This window comes from Mercenaria mercenaria, chromosome 11 (assembly GCF_021730395.1).
Source record: "Mercenaria mercenaria strain notata chromosome 11, MADL_Memer_1, whole genome shotgun sequence".
NCBI classification, from domain to species: domain Eukaryota; kingdom Metazoa; phylum Mollusca; class Bivalvia; order Venerida; family Veneridae; genus Mercenaria; species Mercenaria mercenaria.
In genome coordinates this window covers 52,473,393-52,490,340 of record NC_069371.1, presented here as the reverse complement: position 1 = coordinate 52,490,340, position 16,948 = coordinate 52,473,393, and the positions used below count along the sequence as shown (strand labels likewise).

Here is a 16,948-nt window from a genome sequence, read left to right as displayed (position 1 = left end):
GGGGTCGTGTACTCAATAAGTACTATCAGCATGTGAAGTTTGAAGGTCCTGGGTGCAGTGGTTCGCGAGTAAAGTGCCTTCATGCAAAAAGTTAACATTGGTCCCTGTGACCTTGACCTTTGACCTGGTGACCCCAAAGTCAGTAGGGGTCGTGTACTCAATAAGTACTATCAGCATTTGTGAAGTTTGAAGGTCTTGGGTGCAGTGGTTCGCGAGTAAAGAGCCTTCATTCAAAAAGTTAACATTGGCCCCTGTGACCTTGACCTTTGAGCTGGTGACCTCAAAGTCAATAGGGGTCGTGTACTCAATAAGTACTATCAGCACGTGAAGTTTGAAGGTCCTAGGTGCAGTGGTTCGCAAGTAAAGTGTCTTCATGCAAAAAGTTAACATTGGCCCCTGTGACCTTGACCTTTGACCTGGTGACCCCAAAGTCAGTAGGGGTCGTGTACTCAATAAGTACTATCAGCATGTGAAGTTTAAAGGTCCTGGGTGCAGTGGTTCGCGAGTAAAGAGCCTTCATGCAAAAAGTTAACATTGGTCCATGTGACCTTGACCTTTGACCTGGTGACCCCAAAGTCAGTAGGGGTCGTGTACTCAATAAATACTATCAGCATGTGAAGTTTGAAGATCCTGGGTCAGTGGTTCGCGAGTAAAGTGCCTTCATGCAAAAAGTTAACATGGGTGTGACGAACTATTAAACGGATGGACAGTTGAAAACTAATATGCCTCCCTTCGGGGTCATAATAATCTAATGATGTATGATGACTAGGCTGACAAAAATTCGGAAGGATGTGCAGACATCCGGTTGGACAGACTGATGAACAGAGGCAGATCTAAGTGCCCTACACCCACCCCCACCCCCAAAAAACAACTGTGGCGGGAAGCTCATAGAATGAAAAATTAGGTATCATTTCCAGAAATTCAGCAATAAATAATATTGCGAAGAAAATTAACCCAGTGGACAAGCTCCTTAGTATGTATTTACTCTACCTCAAGAATGAATGGTTCTCCTCTGTCCATTTTTGCCTTTGCTGTTTCAATACCCATCTTAATTCTGCTGAAAATCTTTGGATGAGCTTGGTTTATCATCATTACCCAGCGTTCTGAAATATACAATAAAACATATTTGATAAACTGTACAGCTTATTTATACATTGAACTTATAGAAGGAATATGGTTTTACCTAGGTTCCCACACATGGTGAATTGATGTCCAGATGGGCACCTGTGGTTTCCTTCACTATCAAAAGCTGGAAAGTCGCAATATGACCTATAATTGTGTTGACGTGATGTTAAACCAATACTGAATTTTATAATGACTATGATATTGCATCAATAATGCTCGATACTGTCTGGGTTTCAGACCAGTTTAATCATCACAGCAGGGAATTTTTGCTGGAATATAATTATACTTGTTTAAACATTGAAAGCCCACTACATTAGACTTAAACCTGATTGTTGTACATAGTTTCTTGCTCTGCAGGGACTTGTTAACTAAAGAACAGATGTACCTGTAAATGTCAGGAAATATTTCCCTTTGTAGAGAGGCTTTGCTCAAAGCCAGCTGGGTGTTAACCTCTTTCCCAAGCCAGGTGGAAGGTTACCTCCTTCCCAAGCCAGGTGGAAGGTTACCTCCTTCCCAAGTCTGCCGCATGGTTACTTCCTTCCCAAGCCAGGTGGGATTGTTATCTCCTTTCCAAGCCAGGTGGATGGTTACCTCCTTCCCAAGCCTGGTGGACGGTTACCTCCTTCCCAAGCCAGGTGGATGGTTACCTCCTTTCCAAGCCAGATGGAAGGTTACCTCCTTTCCAAGCCAGGTGGAAGGTTACCTCCTTCCCAAGTTTGCCACATGGTTACTTCCTTCCCAAGCCAGGTGGATGGTTACCTCCTTCCCAAGCCAGCTGGATGGTTACCTCCTTTCCAAGCCAGGTGGAAGGTTACCTCCTTTCCAAGCCAGGTGGAAGGTTACCTCCTTCCCAAGTTTGCCACATGATTACTTCCTTCCCAAGCCAGGTGGATGGTTACCTCCTTCCCAAGCCAGCCGGATGGTTACCTCCTTCCCAAGCCAGGTGGAAGGTACCACTTTCCCAAGCAAGCCAGATGGTTACCTACTTCCCAAGCTAGCCGGATGGTTACCTCCTTCCCAAGCCAGGTGGATGGTTACCTCCTTCCCAAGCTAGGTGGAAGGTACCTCTTTTCCAAGCCAGCCGGATGGTTACCTCCTTCCCAAGCCAGGTGGATGGTTACCTCCTTCCCAAGCCAGGTGGAAGGTACCTCTTTCCCAAGCAAGCCGGATGGTTACCTCCTTCCCAAGCCAGGTGGAAGGTACCTCTTTCCCAAGCCAGCCGGATGGTTACCTCCTTCCCAAGCCAGGTGGAAGGTACCTCTTTCCCAAGCCAGCCGGATGGTTACCTCCTTCCCAAGCCAGGTGGAAGGTACCTCTTTCCCAAGCCAGCCGGATGGTTACCTCCTTCCCAAGCTAGGTGGATGGTTACCTCCTTCCCAAGCCAGGTGGAAGGTACCACTTTCCCAAGCAAGCCGAATGGTTACCTCCTTCCCAAGGCAGCTGGAAGATTACCTCCAACCCAAGCCAGCTTGACCCAAGCCAGCTGGATGGTTACCTCCATCTAAAGCCAGCTGGATGGATATGTCTTTCTCCAAGCCAGCCATATAGTTACATCATGTCAAACATTATACATCCTTTCCCAAGCCGCATGAAACATTCTGCAACCTTCCTGAAGCCATCATTACCTCAAATCTTAACATTTTACATCTTTCCCAAAGCAAGCCGGATGGGTACATCGCATGAAACATTCTACATCCTTACCCATGCTAGCTGGATGGTTACCTGATATGAAACATTCTAACCACAGCCCTGAGTGGCAACTTGGTTTGAAATCATAGACATTAACCTCTAGGCTGTCAAGTGACATTGTACTATTGTATATTCCTTAAGTTTTGTTTTTGAGTCACGTCATCAACACAATTTTTTATATTTTACACAACCCTTTCCTGGCTTTTGACGGTGGATGAAGACTCCATATACCATATTTGCATTATTTCAGACATGGGTATACACCTGGGTTGAACCACCTACCCACTTTTAAGACAAATGGATGTCTTTCTCGCATGAAAGGGTTCTATAAAGGCAAACCTGTCTTAGTGACCACCTGTAGTAAACCACCACTTGCCTTAAGCAGCCAGTCTGCTAACTTTTACTCTAATTTCAACTTGTCTTTAGCAGCCACCTGTCTTAAACTTAAACAGCCAGATTATGTTGCTCCCTTGGTTGGCTGCTTACTACAGGTTTGACTGTACTTCAAGATCTTGAACCGACAATGGTGAGAGGTAAGTGATTCGCAGTCTGCGGCCTAAACCACTTGGCCATGGAAGCCTATCCTTACAGATCTTTGAGATACAAGTGAACAATAATATCACTGTATGTTGTTTAAAATTCCAATCACTCCTTTTGTCTACAGTAATTTGAACTTCTTATAACCACAAAGAAGTTCTCTCTTATCAAAAACCCAGCTTATTAAAGGATACAATACTCTGGATAGCTTTTATTGACTCTGCTATTAAGAACACAGCACAAACAGCTAATGGTGACTTGTCAGTGCAGTAAGTACTACTTTCACATATCAAATTTCATCTGATTCTACCACGCACTTGAAAACGTAACTTATTTAATGACTTCAAAACTTCAAGACAGTATTTTATGTTTCACAATTTTATCTACTGTGAGAAAATTATCTATAACAAGATCAAAAGAGTGATATGACCACAAAACAATAAAGATTACAGCTTTGCATATAACTTTATAACTGTGTATATATATTTTGTTTACACCACAGAACGGATGTTTCTCGTATTATATCAAAATTATTCAAAAACATTTCATGGCTGCATAACTTTAACTGCTTAATTGCCATATATGAATATCAAACACTTGTGAATAATTTCAAGGTTAGAACGTGACATATAACGTGACATACTACAGGTATAACGATAAGAGAAGACAAATTTTCCTTTGTTTTCATTGAATTTTTTTAAGTATTAGAGTAAAATAATTAATTATCCGGTCATTTCACAGCATAAAAAAATACTGCATCTGGCATTCATTTGGTGAAAGATATTTCGATCTTACCTTGAAAAAAAAACAACACAAGTAGCCATACTTTACATAAACTGTCCTCCCTATCTTAAATTGAGATATTAACAATCTAAATTTGAAGGAATATGAAAAGGGACAACCTAAGAAACATTCCTGTAAAAATTTGGTTGAAACTGGCTTTGTGGTTTAGGAGAATAAGTTCTGGATAAATGGTGGACGACAGATGAAATTGGACAATGGACATCCAACATTCTTAAAAGCTCACAATGAGCACTTTGTGCTAAGGTGGGCTACACAGACTTTATGTGCATTTTATAGAAATACATAAATGTATAAAATTACTGTTTCTATCATGCCATGTGTTACTTACACCATACTGTTTCGATATACAGTGTATCAAAACAGTGTGGTATTAGTTTCTTACATAACTTGTTACGAAATTGTTTTAATACCACAAGTTGCATGACCAAACAAATATTTCCATATTAGATCTCAGTTTTCAATTGTTCATTCTACATTTGTAAGATAATAATCACAATTGTTGCATGATGCATACGTTTGTATAATCAGAATAATATGCTGCATTACAAATAAAACTGATTTAAAAGATATGCATCACATATTATACACAATTATGAGCCATTTATGGTATTTCAAATGAATTTTTATTTTAGAATCTGCCAACAACGAATGCCTGGAAATTGATTTTGACTCAGCTTGAAATCCCTGAATATGTGTTTACAAGAGCTGTCACAGGAGACAGCACACTCTACAACTTCGATGCTGGAAAGTGAAACTGGGCAAATCTGAGGAAGCTGGAGCTGTCACTTAAGTGTTTAATGACTCCAGTGTGGATGAAGATATTGGACAATAGCTTGAATCTGTGGCAAAAGTATTAAGTAACAAGGCAGTCTGAAAGACAGCTTAATCCCCCGCCACTGCTATGGATAGTGAAAGGGTAAACCTTTGACCTTTAGCTGTGACCTTTGACCTTGAACTGACATGGCTGACTCATGAATTCTGCACAATGTCTTGATGAGGTGATCATTTGACCCAAGTTTCATGAAAATCCTTCAAGGGGTTTAGGAGATACAGAGCTCAAACCTTTGACCTTGAGTTGTGAAATTGACCTTGAGTTGACATGGTTGACTCATGAGTTCTTGATGAGGTGATCATATGACCCAAGTTTGATGAAATCCTTCAAGGGGTTTACGAGATACAGAGTGGACACAAAATGGAAGGCTCAAACCTTTGACCCTAAGCTATGACCTTGACCTTGAGCCGGCATGGCTGACTCATAAGTTCTGCACATTGTCTTGATGAAGTGATTATTTGACCCAAGTTTTATAAAATTCCTTCAAAGGGTTTAGGAGATATAGAACGGACACGAAATGGAAGGCTAAAACCTTTGACCTTAAGTTGTGACCTTGACCTCGAGCCAGCATGGCTAACTCATGAGTTCTGCATATCGCCTTGATGAGGTGATCATTTGACCCAAGTTTCATATGAATCCTTCAAGGGGTTTAGGAGATATAGAGCGGACACAAAATGGAAGGCTCAAACCTTTGACCCTCAGTTGTGACCTTGACCCAGCTTGGCTGACTCATAACTTCTGCACATCGCCTTGATGAGGTGATCATTTGACCCAAGTTTGATGAAAATCCTTCAAGGGGTTTAGGAGATATAGAGCGGACACAAAATGGAAGGCTCAAACCTTTCACCCTAAGTTGTGACCTTGACCTTGAGCTGGCATGGCTGACTTATGGGTTCTGCACATCGTCTTGATGAGGTGATCATTTGACCCAAGTTTTATAAAATTCCTTCAAGGGGTTTAGGAGATATAGAGCGGACACAAAATGGAAGGCTCAAACCTTTGACCTTGAGTTGTGACCTTGACCTTGAGCCGACAAGGCTGACTCATGGGTTCTGCTATCGTTTTGATGAGGTGAAAATTTGACCCAAGTTTCATGAAAATCCTTGAAGGGGTTTAGGAGAAATGGAGCGGACACGAAAATGTTACAGACAGACGAAAGGACGGACGGAGACCATTCCTATAATTCCCCACCATTTGTGGCGGGGGATTAATAAGAGAGATAAAGATAATGTATCAAAGCATTAAATAAGTATAATTCTAAGCTAAAAGGGGGCATAATTCATGAAATATTTGTGCAAGAGTGATGCACCTTGTGTCATATGATGTTGGTAATGATGTGGAAGTTTGAATGAAAGACTGCACCAATACTTTTACCTGAAATTCTAAGTAAAAATTTATTTATTCATTTGGGTTTTACAGCGCACCAACACAGTATAGGTTATATGGCGCCAAACAGGACTACAAATGTTGGTTCCACATCTCATTTACATCGGAATAAAAACATGAGGTATGGAATCTAAGTAAAATGGGGAGATAATTAATGAAATACTGGTGTTAGAGTTATGGACCTTGTGTCATATGACATGAGTGATGATGTTGAACAACTGTTTTAAGTTTGAATCAAATCCTCTCTGTAATACCAGATACATGTATAGTGAAAATGCATCAAAATTAACTTAAAATTCTAAGTAAAAGGGGGCATAATTTATGAAAAATTGGTGCCAGAGTTATGGACCTTGTGTCATATGATGTGGGTGATAAGGTGAAACAACTATTTTAAGTTTGAATCAAATCCATTTAGAAATAACTGAGATAGAGTGAAAGTGCATCAAAACTTTAACCTGAAATTCCAAGTGAAAAGGGGAGATAATTCATGAAATATTGGTGCAAGAGTTATGGCTCTTGTATCATATGATGTGAGTGATGATGTGGAACAACTATTTTATGTTTGAATCAAATCAATTTAGTAATACCTGAGATAGAGTGAAAGTGCACCTTTAACCTGAAATTCTAAGTAAAAGGGGGGGATAATTCATGAAATATTGGTGATAGAGTTATGGCCCTTGTGCCGTATGATGTGGTTGATGATGAAGAATAACTACTTTAAGTTTGAAACAAACCCATCAAATGATTACAGAGATAAAGAGAAAGTGCATCAAAGACGTCAACGACGACACCGGAGTGAGTAGGATAGCTCTCCTTACTTCGTATAGTCAAGCTAAGAAATGACTTTTTATATCAAGTTAAATGCCACAATATATTCATTTTTGAATACTTGTTCCACGACTGACCAGTCTACAGGAAACTGAAGTTTCTAGAAAAGAAAAAAACAAATAGCCAAAACAAGGATTTCTATATCCCAGAGAGAGAATCCCATTAAAAACTGGATGTGACAGTAGGACATTAAATTTTCTGTAACACACAAACCTACATTTCAACCCCTCCAACACAGAAAATATATCTCAAGCAATGAGCTGACCTTTTTTATCTGCCAAAATACAAATCATGCCTTTAACCTGATAAATTTTATGACATTTGTGTAGGAAGATACACTGTATTATACAGTTAGCCTATGGCTGCTTTAAAGCCAAAAAGATTCATTATTTAAAATCCATCTAACTTTTCCTATCTACCAAAATAGCTTGAACATGCCAAACATTCATTTCCAAAGTAAACAATTACCTTCTTTTGTATATAAGGTACATCTCATTACAGCAAGACCTCGCCCAATGTAGGCGGACGGCTGCAGTACGAGTGGACGCTTCATCATCTCTGTCATAAACAGGTCAATTTCCTCTGGGTTCTCCATACGATAAATTCTGAAGTAGAAATATAACGTAACTTAAATATTCAAGACAAAGGGATCTCACTCAGGAGTGCTCAGATGGTTATCTGAGGAGTGTTAGCACAAAATGAACCGAGAGGTTGCAAGTTCTATCCCCGAGCAAGGTATATGTTCTATACCACACTTTGACAGAAGACAGTATTCTGAACTCTGAAGTCGTTTGTCCTTCACCTTTCAGTTATTTGAGAAGGAAAATAAGTCAGTGCTGGTATAATATACCCAGAACTACTAGAGAGGGAAACTGACCGCCATAACATAACAAAAATCAATCTGAAAAACACTGTTAGACTTTAATCTTGATTTCAGACAACACTCTTGGAGGGGATAATTGTGCAATTTTTACATAAACTTTAACATTATCTATATCTCTAAGTGTTTTTTTTAAATTCCACTGAATTCTTCAGTGACTAGATATTCAAAGATGAGTCATCTTAATGAAAATAACACACTCTTATCAACCCTGAAAAACAATGTAATAAGATAGGCATTTACCACAAGTTTTAATAAGACAATTAAATTGTGAATTTTCTGTCCAGGAATCAGACTATAACCGTAAAAATGTTTATATTTTACCAACAGACCATATATAGCAGCATAGAGATCTGCTTTACTCCCACAAGTTTTTAAAGGGGCATAGATTACTGTAAAAATTTCAAAACTCTAGGTCTTTCAATTCAGTTAAATACATCAATTTTTGGGCAATTTATGTAGAAATTGCAAATAAATAGTAAAATCTGTGACTCCGATAGTGAATTCTATGCAATATTAACTTGTTTATATAAAAATAAAAACATATTAATGAAGTCTGTTACATATATGTTGAAAATTTTAACTAACTACAGTATTATCTGCCTTAAAACAGTTTTTTTAATCGTAAAGTATACTCATGAAGTATAAACTAAAATATTATGAATTCATGACCTTTTTTCTTTTGATAAAGGTTGCAATTTAAATATACCGGTAACATTTTTAGGCATGTGCTAGCTTAAGCATAATGCATGAACGACTTCAACAGAAAGGACATGCTGAGTTTAATGATCAAAGATATTGTGTTTCTCAAATCTTTCCCCCAAAATATTTCAATTTTCTTCAATGATTTTATCTATTTGAGTTTTTGTAAGCATGTTAATGCAGTGTTAAAGCCAGTAAAATGCAGTCATTTTAAATTTCTTATACCTTATTTCAACAAAAATGCATAAAAATTACTTCAATAAATTAAAATTTCTGTAGAAAATATTTCAAATAAGTTTTATATACAAAACATTCATAATTTTCACACAAATTGACTTCTCCATAAACTATTAGTACTAAAGCACTGGGTACAAATTTAAAAAAAAAATAATGAATTAAAAACATTTTCGCTGTAAATGAATGAATCTGTAAGGTGAGTTAAAATACCGCCTACTGGGTCCACAAATGAACCTCTCTATATTACTCAGGGCCAAAATTTATAAATCTGAATTTGGAAAGCCCAAGTCTAAAAACTCCAGCATCTGATTGGTTGTTTCCTAGCACAAATTTGAAATTAACCAATCACACAACTGCATGCAGAGTCTGTGTTTGTATGAGCTATAGTTAGGGACTGATCAGGGATTTGGTTTAGAGGGGGCGCAGGATTTCTAGCCAGTGTCGGGGACATGCCCCCTTCAAAATATTTATTCACAAAACACCTTGGTGTTCAAGCTGATGTATATTTGACAAGCACGGGGCCTATATATTTGACAAAATGTCATCAGTTAAATTTGTTAAATAAAGTAAAAAGAACAATTTGATTAAAGTTAGAACTTTTAAAGTTCAACTGTCCTCCCATCACTTCTCTTCAGCAGTTATAAATACTACTAGATACTGTCAGCAAAGGAGCCAAAACATTTCATCTGTTGAATGGCTAATGTCTCAACTTCAGGCTATAAATTGTATGCAAATTTTAGAGGTGGGTGCACCATGCACCTAAATCTACCCTTGGTATTAACAACGATGAGTGCTGAAAAAAACATACAAGAATGTAAAAACTCGGAAACTGCTGACTGTTATAATGGGTCTACTACCTAAAAAAATACAAATTAACACAGTAAAAAGCTACCTTTTCTTTGGTATAACATTGACCATTGCTGCAGTGGACTCAATCTGACTCATATCCTTGGTAGGCTTGATGAGTCCATACATAACTTGCCCGTGTGTAAGGGCCTCATCTTCACGTGCGGCAATTATTGCCGGCGGTAGCTTCTGGTAGGCTGGCAACATTGTCTATCTTCTAGTCTGCAAACATACAATGATGAAGTACACATAACAAGGTTTATACTTTTATACAAGTCATTCACAACATGGATGGTACCCTGTTATTTAAAAGCAAGGCCCCACTTCTATTTAGCCATTTAAACACTAAGAAAGCTCCAGTTCTTAATTTTAAAATTTACCAAGAGCAATCAACATTAAACGTTGAGCATTTATACAAATAACTGTCCATTCTGGAACAGCCAATATTTCAATTATATTCAGTAGTCACTCAACCTAACAAGTATTTTTGGAGTCCTCTAAGCTAACCGAAAATTATTCTTCACAAACAACCAAACGCTTCTCCACATGGATCAGAGGTGGATGCATGACTTTAAGCATCTTGTCTTCAGTCACTCATCACAGAAAACTTATGTCTTGACTAGGTTACACTCTTAACTCTTCTTTGAAATATGACTAACTGGGCACATTCTCACCTATTACTGGAAACATGCTTATTGCACACTAAAACAAAGGTGCGCAAGAACTAGGCACATAATTATGCAGGCCACTTTCTGAATTTTAAAAATAAACAGTATAATTTTGAGTGGGCCCATCACCATGATGTCTTTGTGATATAGTTTTAAGATGTGTGTACAAAAAAACATCAAACCAAATGTCAAAATGTTACTCAATTAATCATTCTTAAATAAAGTGATGGTGATTAATTAATGTTAATTAGAACACCTTGTGGATAATAAACATTAATTATGTCCTTGGCCTAAATACAGGCCTTTTTATTTATTTTAAACAATCTTTGTTATTATTTGTTTCAGCTGTATATACCTTACCCTGCTAAAATTCTATAATTAACTCATCCATCTTTCAATTTGGACAGTACCATGAACTGTTAAAAGGGAAGCTTACCAAAAGATACTGACTAAATGGCAAACAGTGCAGATCTTGATCAGACAGCACAAATGTGCAGGCTGATCATGATGTACACTCCAGTCGCAAAGGCAGAATCAATCATGTCCAGCATGATAAGGGATATAAAATAACTGTGTTTCCATATCATTACTTGTTTTATTTATAAAAATAGTCTACCTTCTTATCAGCTTATATTTGAAGAAATACCATAGACAAGGTTTTAAATCATCTGCAATGTTTACTTTAGACATAAAACAATATCTTTCAAAGGTTTATAATACTCTGATTTTGAATCATATAAGAGTTCAATTTAGGGACTTGTCTACATTTACTTTATTATTAGGGAAATCAGCTTGATTTGACTTGCCTTATTTACGGTAGATTAAAAACAGCATCCAGAATGGCGTTGTGGTTACGTGGTGGCCTGTCATCTGGACAGATGGGGTTCAATACTCTGACAACACTGATTTTTTCCCATTGAAAAATTTTTCGTTATACAGTCAAACTTTGTTCGCTCAAACTCAATGGGACCAGCAAAATTTGTTCAAGTTATCAGTAGTTTGAGCCATCTAACAATATACATTATATAGGGATTATGCCAGGACCTGACGATGAGTTCGAGCAAAGGGTTGTGCTCGAATTATCCAAGTTCGCGTTAATGACGTTTGACTGTATTCATTTAAAGGTTTAATTTTTAATTGCTACTTTATCATTATTTTTGTAAGGTACAAGTAAATTTCATTTCAATGCAAAATATTATAGCTGTACCTAAGTGGAGTCCTCATGCCAGTTATATATTGACAAGCAAAATTTGTTCAATTCAAGTATTAGATATTATTATTATTTATTTTATTTGCAAGAGTATACAACATATTGACTGTTTATTCTATAAAATGTTTATATTAATGATTTGAAGAGGCAACAGACTTCCATATAATTTTCATTTTGTCTACACCTCTCTATAAGCTTATATGAGTCACAAAATATACTGTGTAACAATTTGTAGTAATTTTAAATACTTTGAAAGGAACCTAGGCACATAGCCTTTTAGTTGTTCTTAAAGTTTTTAGGGTGACACAGACAGTTTATATTATTATACACAATACCAGTTACAATTATGAATAAATTTAGTTTCAAGTACAATTTTAAATGTAAATGCAGGCCCTTCCCCAGAAATATTTTAAGGCGCTGGGGTAAAGTTTGGGTGGCGGGATAAGGGGTGGGTGCGGGAGGGGAAACCCCTCCCGTGTTTGATTTTTTTTTAAAAAATCGAACCCAAATGGTGCATTTTAAAGTATACCATATGCAAAAAAACACAACAACATGTATTTCATTACTTCTACATTTTCACATAATCATATAACCATCAATATATCATATACACTACACAGATGTCCACTTCTTTTATAAGTATTTTCGAACAACACATATGTCCTTCCACTTCTTTTGTACTAACACTAACAACATATAAGTGTCTTGTCTTTGGCACTGTGCCATTCCTTTACTGCACCACTGAAATTAAAGTCATTCATTTTTTGTCCCAGCATGGACACCATGAGTAAGGCATTAAGCACTTACAGGCTCACTGGTGAATGGTGGGTGGTCTTTACACATTCAACTGCTGAAACCTTTCTCACAATCTGAAAGTACAAAAAAAAAGTATTTGTTATTTTCCCAGAGCAAGGATAACCAAGGATGGATTTATATTGTAAAAGTTCCTAAGATTTGACATTTATCTTGTGTTCTTCTGCACAATGAATTGCAACAGTATTTCTGTTAAATATTTTGGGTGTTAACAACACCATTGCAGCTTTTTTACACACAGAAGCACTGGTTCTGTATTTCAAGTTTAACTATGTATTTTATGTATACACACCAGCTTTGGATAATGAATATGCCTTTAATATAATGTAATATCAAACTGAAGCTTAACCAAACATGGTGTTTTTACGGAACATTTTGAGACATGTTGTAAAACACTTCGCAGCAGAATGGGTCCACAGCATCCCCTGTTATATTATACCTATATCCTTTACTACTGCTGGTGGTAATCTAGCGCAAATTTCAGCATACGAAGGTTCAATCATAATCAAGTCCTTAATTTCATTACCAAGAAATCAGGACTGCATAAAATATTCACAGTCCACAACAACCGAATAATATCATGTACGTAAAGCACAATTTATAATAATTATATCATCATAATACATATTTATGAACAAAATAAATACAGACATACAGATTCTTTTTTAAACATCCATTAAAACAATGTAAACATCCAGATACACTGAACAGTGAAGTCACAATGAACTTCATTGGCTTCTTATTTTACTCGAAGGGTTTCAAATATGCTAGGCATTTACCAAATATTTAATTCATAACTACCTAATGGGCAAATCTCTGTCATATATTGGGGAAACTTTTCATGTTGTTCTGTACAAGAAATACAATACTTCAAATTAATACATTATTAAAAAGGGAACAATACATTATTTATTGTAACAAGTGTGGCAAAAATAGCATCAACATGACAAAAACATTCAATAAAACTTTGAGATTACCCATTAAAACATTGAGGTTACCCAATCACAACACTGAGATGACCCAAGTACAACACTGAGATTACCCATTAAACATTGAGATTACCCTATTACAACAATGAGATTAATTAAAACATTGAGATTACCCAATTACAACACTGAGATTAACAGGGTTGGCATAAAAGCGGGAAATACTAGTTTTTACCAGGACAGCAGGAAATACAGGAAAATAGTGGGAAATACAGGTATTTCCCAGGAAAAAAGTGGGAAATTGTAAGTGGGGAAAAGTCAACATCTCAGTGTATGAGCAGAGACTTAAACAAATGTATGGTAATTCAGTTAACATGAAATATTTCTCTCAATTAAAAACAAATAATATAAATATTCTTTTTAAGCACTAAATGTACTAAAATCAAGTCCTAAATTTTTATTTTAATTGTTTTTTTTTCTTTTTTGTTTACCAAAAATGCCTATTACTATTGAGAATCAGAGCATCACATTGTGATGCCTAATTATACATTATTAACACCTTTTCACAATAACTGGGACTAATACTCTTTTCACACTATGTTGGCCCCTCAATTGTCATAATCAGTAACCGTACAATGTATAGGTAATCTATTAGCCTGAAGCTGTAAAGTAAATTTTCATGCCAAAAATTTTCAAATATTGAGTATTTCCCACTTTTGTGAAATATGGATCATTTCCCGGGACGGGAATTACCGGGAAATACCCGTGGTAATTTCCGCCCCCGGGAAATACTTGCCAACCCTGGAGATTACCCATTAAAACACTGAGATTACCCAATTACAACACTGAGATTACCCATTAAAACATTAAGATGACCCAATTACGGCACTGAGATTACCCATTAAAACATTGAGATTACCTAATTATAACACTGAGATTACCCAATTATAACACTTAGATTACCCAATTACAACATTGAGATTACCCATTAAAACATTGAGATTACCCAATTACAACACTGAGAGCACCCATTAAAACATTGAGATTACCCAGTTTCGACATTGAAATCCCCCAGTAAAAATTTGAGACTTGTAACATTTGACCAAAACAATGAAGATATACTGTAATTAATCAAATTTCAAGGTTTAAAATGTAAGAGGATATACTTCCACAGAATATAATATACATTCCATAAAGTTAATCAATTTTGTTTTGGTACTTGTTATAAGATCAGTCAATAACTAGAAAATGCTTTTGTAAAAAAGCGCATGTCTCCCCCAATGCAAAGTCCTATAGGCAAGAAGTCAATAGGGGTCAGGAGCAAAAATCAAAGAGACACTGATGGTTGGCTGCAATAGGGATCATCTACTTGGCATGTCCAGTCATCCCGCTAAATTCAACACTCTTGGCCTAGTGGTTCTCAAGTCACTGTTCAGGCTCCTGTGACCTTGACCTTTGATCAAGTGACCTCAAAATAAATAGGGGTCATCTACTCTGCATGTCCAATCATCCTTTTAAGTTTCAACATTGTAGGTCAAGTGGTTCTCAAGTTATTTCCAAAAAATGATTTTACATGAACAGGCCACTGTGACCTTGACCTTTAACAGACTGACCCCAAAATCAATAGGGGTCATCTACTCTGCATGTTCAATCATCCTATGAAGTTTCAACATTCTGGGTCAAGTGGTTCTCAAGTTACTGATCAGAACTGGTTATCAATGTTCAGGCCCCTGTGACCTTGACCTTTAATGGAGTGGCCCCAAAAACAATAGGGGTCATTTACTCTGCATGAACAATCATCCTATGAAGTTTTAACATTCTGGGTCGAGAGGTTCTCAAGTTATTGATTGGAAATGGTTTTCCATGTTCAGGCCCCTGTGGCCTTGACCTTTAACAGAGTGACCCTAAAATCGTAAGGGGTCATCTACTCTGCATGACCAATCATCCTATGAAGTTTCATCATTCTGGGTCAAATGGTTCTCAAGTTACTGACCGGAAATGGTTTTCAATGTTCGGGCCCCTGTGACCTTGACCTTTGACGGAGTGACCCCAAAATCATTAGGGGTCACCTACTCTGCATGACCATCCTATTTAGTTTCAACATTCGGGGTCAAGTGGTTCTCAAGTTATTGACTGGAAATGGTTTTCAATGTTCAGGCCTCTGTGGCCTTGACCTTTAATGGAGTGACCCCAAAATCGATAGGAGTCATCTACTTTGCATGTACAATCATCCTATGAAGTTTCAACATTCTGGGTCAAGTGGTTCTCTAGTTATTGATCGGAAATTATTTTCCATGTTCAGGCCCCTATGACCTTGACCTTTGACGGAGTGACCCCAAAATCAATAGGGGTCAATTACTCTTTATGACCAATCATCCTATGAAGTTTCAACATTCTGGGTCAAGTGGTTCTCTAGTTATTGATCGGAAATGGTTTTCAATGTTCAGGCCCCTGTGACCTTGACCTTTGACGGAGTGACCCCAAAATCAATAGGGGTCATCTACTCTTCATGATCAATCATCCTATGAAGTTTCTACATTCTGGGTCAAGTCGTTCTCTAGTTATTGATCGGAAATGGTTTTCAATGTTCAGGCCCCTGTGACCTTGACCTTTTATGGAGTGACCCCAAAATCAATAGGGGTCATCTACTCTTCATGACCAATCATCCTATGAAGTTTCAACATTCTGGGTCAAGTCGTTCTCTAGTTATTGATCGGAAATGGTTTTCAATGTTCAGGCCCCTGTGACCTTGACCTTTGATGGAGTGACCCCAAAAACAATAGGGGTCGTCTACTCCAGCAGCCCTACAACCCTATGAAGTTTGAAGGTTCTAGGTCAAATGGTTCTCCAGTTATTGCTCGGAAATGAAGTGTGACGTACGGACGGACGGAAGGACGGACGGACGGACAGGGCAAAAACAATATGTCTCCTGGGGGAGACATAAATAATTCCCTTTAAAAACAGTTTACATAATACAGTATACACAAATTCCATAAAATGAATACAGGTACAAAATATTTATTTAAAGTGTCTCATTTTAAAAAGCACTTTAAAAAACTTCTTGGTCAAGGTATGGTTGAAAATTTTAGGACTTCCTCTTTTTAGTATACAGAATTTAAAAACAAAAGAAGTGAGAAGGGTCAACCTTAAAAATATGATTGTTCTCCTTCCTGTGACGCTGGGTTAAGGTAGGTTAATAGAGACTTTTTAAAAATAAATCTGTTAACTGACCAAAATCTGATTAAGGTGGCAGGGGAGCGGTTTCGTAGTTTGGCCCCGGTCGATTTTCTGTATAAACAGGACAGGGTAGATATAAAGGCATATCTATCTTACTGGTTATTTATCATTATTAATTCTTTAATATATCTGGGGAATGAGGAACGGTTAATGATTCTACATGGCGGGTGTTTTAAAATTCCTAGCTCCGTACTTCCGGTTCAGGCTAAAACATAAACATCAGAACAA

General features: G+C 37.2%; 1 protein-coding gene across 2 annotated transcripts in view; it reads right to left on the bottom strand.

The window, feature by feature from the left end:
* The window catches only part of LOC123530984 (uncharacterized), a 38,535-nt gene that overhangs the window by 15,742 nt on the left and 5,845 nt on the right, over positions 1-16,948 (bottom strand). The window contains exons 2-5 of one of the 2 annotated variants that reach the window (XM_053517437.1): positions 12,552-12,613; positions 9,913-10,088; positions 7,670-7,806; positions 991-1,103 (exon numbers count right to left, since the gene is read on the bottom strand). In XM_053517437.1, the coding sequence (XP_053373412.1) occupies positions 991-1,103; positions 7,670-7,806; positions 9,913-10,073 (411 nt within the window). In that variant the 5' untranslated portion in view covers positions 10,074-10,088; positions 12,552-12,613. The remainder of the gene's footprint in view (positions 1-990; positions 1,104-7,669; positions 7,807-9,912; positions 10,089-12,551; positions 12,614-16,948) is intronic. The other variant, XM_053517436.1, reaches the window with a different exon arrangement.